The sequence below is a fragment of the Caretta caretta genome, chromosome 5 (genome assembly GCF_965140235.1).
Source record: "Caretta caretta isolate rCarCar2 chromosome 5, rCarCar1.hap1, whole genome shotgun sequence".
Classification (NCBI taxonomy): Eukaryota; Metazoa; Chordata; order Testudines; family Cheloniidae; genus Caretta; species Caretta caretta.
The window spans coordinates 40,943,323-40,948,664 of record NC_134210.1 but is presented as its reverse complement, the minus strand read 5'-3'; the positions used below and the strand labels follow the sequence as shown (position 1 = coordinate 40,948,664).

General features: G+C 42.5%; 1 protein-coding gene across 1 annotated transcript; it reads left to right on the top strand.

Annotated features, from left to right (window-relative positions):
* The first annotated feature begins 4,389 nt into the window (after positions 1 to 4,389).
* On the top strand, positions 4,390 to 5,003 carry LOC125637152 (cytochrome c oxidase subunit 6A1, mitochondrial-like). Its single transcript, XM_048851321.2, has one exon. It carries the CDS (start codon positions 4,405 to 4,407, stop codon positions 4,663 to 4,665), a length of 261 nt encoding a protein of 86 aa, XP_048707278.1. The 5' UTR covers positions 4,390 to 4,404; the 3' UTR covers positions 4,666 to 5,003.
* The last annotated feature ends 339 nt before the right edge of the window (positions 5,004 to 5,342 follow it).

The following is a 5,342-nucleotide window of genomic DNA, read 5'->3' as shown; positions in this document are numbered from 1 at the left end:
ATCCAATTCAATTGTCTTCCACTGCCCGACCACAGAACAGTCAGTGGAAAACTCTGAAAGATAATTGCAAACAATCAAAACCACTTGGAGGTAAAAAAAGGACCATTATACCAGATAGGGGATCGCTCTGTGAATAAAGATAAGAGATTGTTTCAGTGTAACAGAGTGAGGAGAGTCACTCTCGATCCATTCACGGGAGAAATCTTGTTGAACAGAGCTATTTCATGAAAAATTGGATCCTGGTTCCTATGAAGCCACGGACTGAACTTTATTAGATGGGAAAAGTAACTATTAATAAATGTAGGCCCCACATTTGTATTTTATGATTTTGTTTTTTATTGTAACTGTTTGTTTCCAGCACTCTCTCTTGTTTCTAGTGGAATCTCTATTTTTTCTTAAATAAACCTTCTTTTGTTTCATTACAAGTGCTGTGCTTTATACAGGAGAGGTGGATCAAGATAAAACTGGTAAACTGGGGTATGCTGCTCTTTCGGGGGCAGAGGATCTGGAATTTGTGTGAGTAGCCAGTGTCAGGGGCTGGGGTCAGGGTGCACCTCTTGTTAACCTGCAAGGCAAAGACAGGGCTGGCATAGCTCAGCGGTTTCCAGTGTAACACAGACAGCCCTGGGGGCCCGTCTAAAGACATGTCTGCGCAACAAACTTAAGTTGACCCACAGCCACCACACTGCCCTTCTTTTGTTGGTGGTGCGCGTCCTAACCAGGAGCGCTTCCACCGACTTAAGAGGGACAGTGTGGGGGGTGGAAAACCAGTGCTCACAGCTCCACACGTGGCTCCCTGCCGGGAGCTCAGCTCCACGCTCCCCACCAACTGGACTCCAGCGGAGCCGTGAAATTGATAAGAATGACAGACAGTAGATGTAAATAACAGTGTCCACAGGGACACTGCATAGAATCATAGAATCATAGAATATAAGGGTTGGAAGGGACCCCAGAAGGTCATCTAGTCCAACCCCCTGCTCGAAGCAGGACCAATTCCCAGTTAAATCATCCCAGCCAGGGCTTTGTCAAGCCTGACCTTAAAAACCTCTAAGGAAGGAGATTCTACCACCTCCCTAGGTAACGCATTCCAGTGTTTCACCACCCTCTTAGTGAAAAAGTTTTTCCTAATATCCAATCTAAACCTCCCCCACTGCAGCTTGAGACCATTACTCCTCGTTCTGTCATCTGATACCATTGAGAACAGTCTAGAGCCATCCTCTTTGGAACCCCCTTTCAGGTAGTTGAAAGCAGCTATCAAATCCCCCCTCATTCTTCTCTTCTGCAGGCTAAACAATCCCAGCTCCCTCAGCCTCTCCTCATAACTCATGTGTTCCAGACCCCTAATCATTTTTGTTGCCCTTCACTGGACTCTCTCCAATTTATCCACATCCTTCTTGAAGTGTGGGGCCCAAAACTGGACACAGTACTCCAGATGAGGCCTCACCAATGTCGAATAGAGGGGAACGATCACGTCCCTCGATCTGCTCGCTATGCCCCTACTTATACATCCCAAAATGCCATTGGCCTTCTTGGCAACAAGGGCACACTGCTGACTCATATCCAGCTTCTCGTCCACTGTCACCCCTAGGTCCTTTTCCGCAGAACTGCTGCCTAGCCATTCGGTCCCTAGTCTGTAGCTGTGCATTGGGTTCTTCCGTCCTAAGTGCAGGACCCTGCACTTATCCTTATTGAACCTCATCAGATTTCTTTTGGCCCAATCCTCCAATTTGTCTAGGTCCTTCTGTATCCTATCCCTGCCCTCCAGCGTATCTACCACTCCTCCCAGTTTAGTATCATCCGCAAATTTGCTGAGAGTGCAATCCACACCATCCTCCAGATCATTTATGAAGATATTGAACAAAACCGGCCCCAGGACCGACCCTTGGGGCACTCCACTTGATACCGGCTGCCAACTAGACATGGAGCCATTGATAACTACCCGTTGAGCCCGACAATCTAGCCAGCTTTCTACCCACCTTGTAGTGCATTCATCCAGCCCATACTTCCTTAACTTGCTGACAAGAATACTGTGGGAGACCGTGTCAAAAGCTTTGCTAAAGTCAAGAAACAATACATCCACTGCTTTCCCTTCATCCACAGAACCAGTAATCTCATCATAGAAGGCGATTAGATTAGTCAGGCATGACCTTCCCTTGGTGAATCCATGCTGGCTGTTCCTGATCACTTTCCTCTCATGCAAGTGCTTCAGGATTGATTCTTTGAGGACCTGCTCCATGATTTTTCCAGGGACTGAAGCATCACCCTAACTACACCAATTTAAGCCTTATGCCTCTTGTGGAGGTGGAGTTATGATGTCAGTGTAGTGGGGCACTTACGTCGGCTGGAGCAAGGCTGTAGCGTGTACACTGACGTAAGCTGCTTTATGTCGACCTAATCCTGTAGTGTAGATCAGGCCTAAATTACAGTACTGTATCCCCAGGTGCTCTATGGGCCTCAGTGCTGCCTGGAATCTGAAGTGCTGCATGCTGTGGCCCAACTCCTGATGGGCTCCTCCCACCCTGTACACCAGAGCTTTCAGGGGTCCTTGGAGGACAGATTTACCTGTCTTCTACAGAGCCTGCATCACAGGAATCTCTCATACCTGAATCATTTTTAGGGTATCTTTACACTGTTACAGCCCTTTTCCTCACAATAAATGGGCTGGAGCAAGAATGAGGAGCTCACCATGCGTTGTAACAAATATCTCGATACAAGGAGTGTCCCTGGGGAGCTGAGAACAACATGCATCAATATAGCATCTTTCCCAGTAAAGCTAGAGATAGAGCTGGTTGGTATTTCTCCCCTCCTCCATGAAAAATTGATGACAATGAAAATTCTCTTTTGTCAAATTTTCTGCCAAAAAATGCAGATTTATTTTTAGAAAACCCTCTATTTTGTATTTTTTAGTATGAAAACCTGAATACTTTTGTCAAACAATTTTTGTGAAAAATTTCATTTGCAGAAACTCCATTTTTTTAATTAAAAACTTAACCTGCTTTAATTTATGCACAGTGATCTTGCACGTTAGTTGATTTGCCTTAATTTTCCTGCACGTGCCCATATAGACCTGCCCTGAGAAGTAAATTCCAGAACCAAACAACATAGCTATAGAACACTCCATCATCCTTTTTCAATATTACACCAATAATAAAGTAAATATTTTTCAGACAAAGAACAGTACATCATACTGGAAGGCAAAAAGAAATGATACATTATAGTAACATTCCTATGCATACAGCACATATTTTAAACAATTTTATAATATAATAATTTCATTCAAACGTTTAAAACTAGTGAATTGAGTTCAGGGCTAGGAGTCAAGAACTCCTCAGCATTAGTCTGCCACCAAAGACCAGATCCTTATTTAAGCACTTAAAAAGTCCCCTGATTTTCAAAAGAGCTAAGCACTTTGCAGCTCCCATTAAGTTTTTGAAAATCTTTGTCTTAGACCTTGATGTCTTTGTCTGTTTTCCTCATATATTAAAATCACAGAGATGTTATAAGATTAATTGATGAATATTTGCATAGTACTTTGAAAATGTAAAGTGTTAAGTCAGCATTTCCATTAAGAGAGAGAGATTGTTCCAGCTTTTAGAGCCACAATGTACAAAAAGAGCTTTCAGAAATAACTCTATTTTAAGTATTGGAATAAAAAAAACCCTGATTCCCTCAAAGAGAATAAAGTAATGAGGATTTCTAAAGAAATTTCAAATCAGGTATTTTAGTAAAATATTCATAGATGCCAAAGCCAGAAGGAGCCATTGTGATCATCTAGTTCAATATCTGTATTACACAGGTCACAGAACTTCCCCAAAAGAATTCCTAGAGCAAATCTTTTAGAAAGACACCTGATCTTGATTTAAATATTGTAAGTGATGAAGCATCCAATAGTTAATTACTCTCATTGTTAAAAATTTACACCTTGTATCCAGTATGAATTTGTTTAGCTTTAACTTCCAGCCATAGAATCATGTTATACCTTTCTCTGCTAGATTGAGAAGCCCATTGCTAAATGTTTGTTCCCCATGTAGATACTTGTAGAATCTAATCAAGTCATCTTTAGTCTTCTGTTTGTTAAACTAAATAGATTGAGCTCCTTAAGTCTATCATTATAAGGCATGTTTTCGTATCCTCAAATGAACTCTCAGAGTTAAATGATAAAAGACTAAAACACCATCACACCATTGGGTAAATACTTTTCACAAAGTGATCACTCCATGTTTGATCTTTCAATATTCATCTTCAAAGGAAACCTGCACAACACCTTCAAAAGTTGAGCCTGGGAACATAAATTCATAATGGTGCTAACCACTAAAGATCATGGATTTAATAGGGACACTGGTATCATGGCTCATTACGACAGTCTGTAACACACACCAGCCTGCAGCCCCGTTGGGACAGATCATGTCGGCAGCGGCTCACAGGGAGGCTGGGGCAGGTCGGACATGGAAGATCCTGTCTTTTGTGGTTGCTCTTCCTGGTGTTGGTGTATGCATGCTGAACTGCTACTTAAAGATGCAGCATGAACATGAAAGATATGAATTTGTTCCTTATGCTCACCTCCGCATCAGGACCAAGCCCTTCCCATGGGGAGATGGGAACAAAACTCTGTTTCACAACCCTCATACTAATCCTCTCCCAACTGGCTATGAAGAGGATCACTGAACACTTGGACCACAGCAGCAATTTGGACCATTGCTCTCTTTGGACCAGAACATTGTATGGGACCCTCAATCTAAAAAATATTCTGCATTCCTTGTACTGTCAAGTTATAAATGGCATTCTGACCTTTGGCCCTGCACTTGAAGAGGAGATCACTTAACATAAGTAAGTCCTAACATACCAAAAAAAAAAAAATCCTTAATGGCCCACTTCAAATCCCTTGTGCATAGCTATCTAACTCTTACTGCTCACTCCATTTCAAACGACCTCCTATACAACATGTTACCTCCTATGCTTACTGTCTGTCCAAACTTCTGTTTGCCTCAGATGCTCTGATTTCTTTCCCCAGACCTGAAGAAAACTTAGTGTAGTGCAAATGTTTGTACCTTCCACCAACAGAGCTTGGTTCCCTAGAAGATATTACTTTACCTACCTCATCTTTCTAATCCTTTAATTATTCTTTTGGGCCTTCTCTGAACTCTCTCCAGTTTATCAACATCCTTTTTGAATTGTGGGCTCCAGAACAGGACATAGCATTCCAGCAGCAGTCATACCAGAACCTGAGCTCAAGGCCCTATAGGATTACCTGGAGAAGAATTTGGTCAAGGGCTTCATTCGTCCCTCCAAATCCCTTGGGATGGGGGGCATCCTGTTTGTTAAACAGAAAGATGGGACACTGT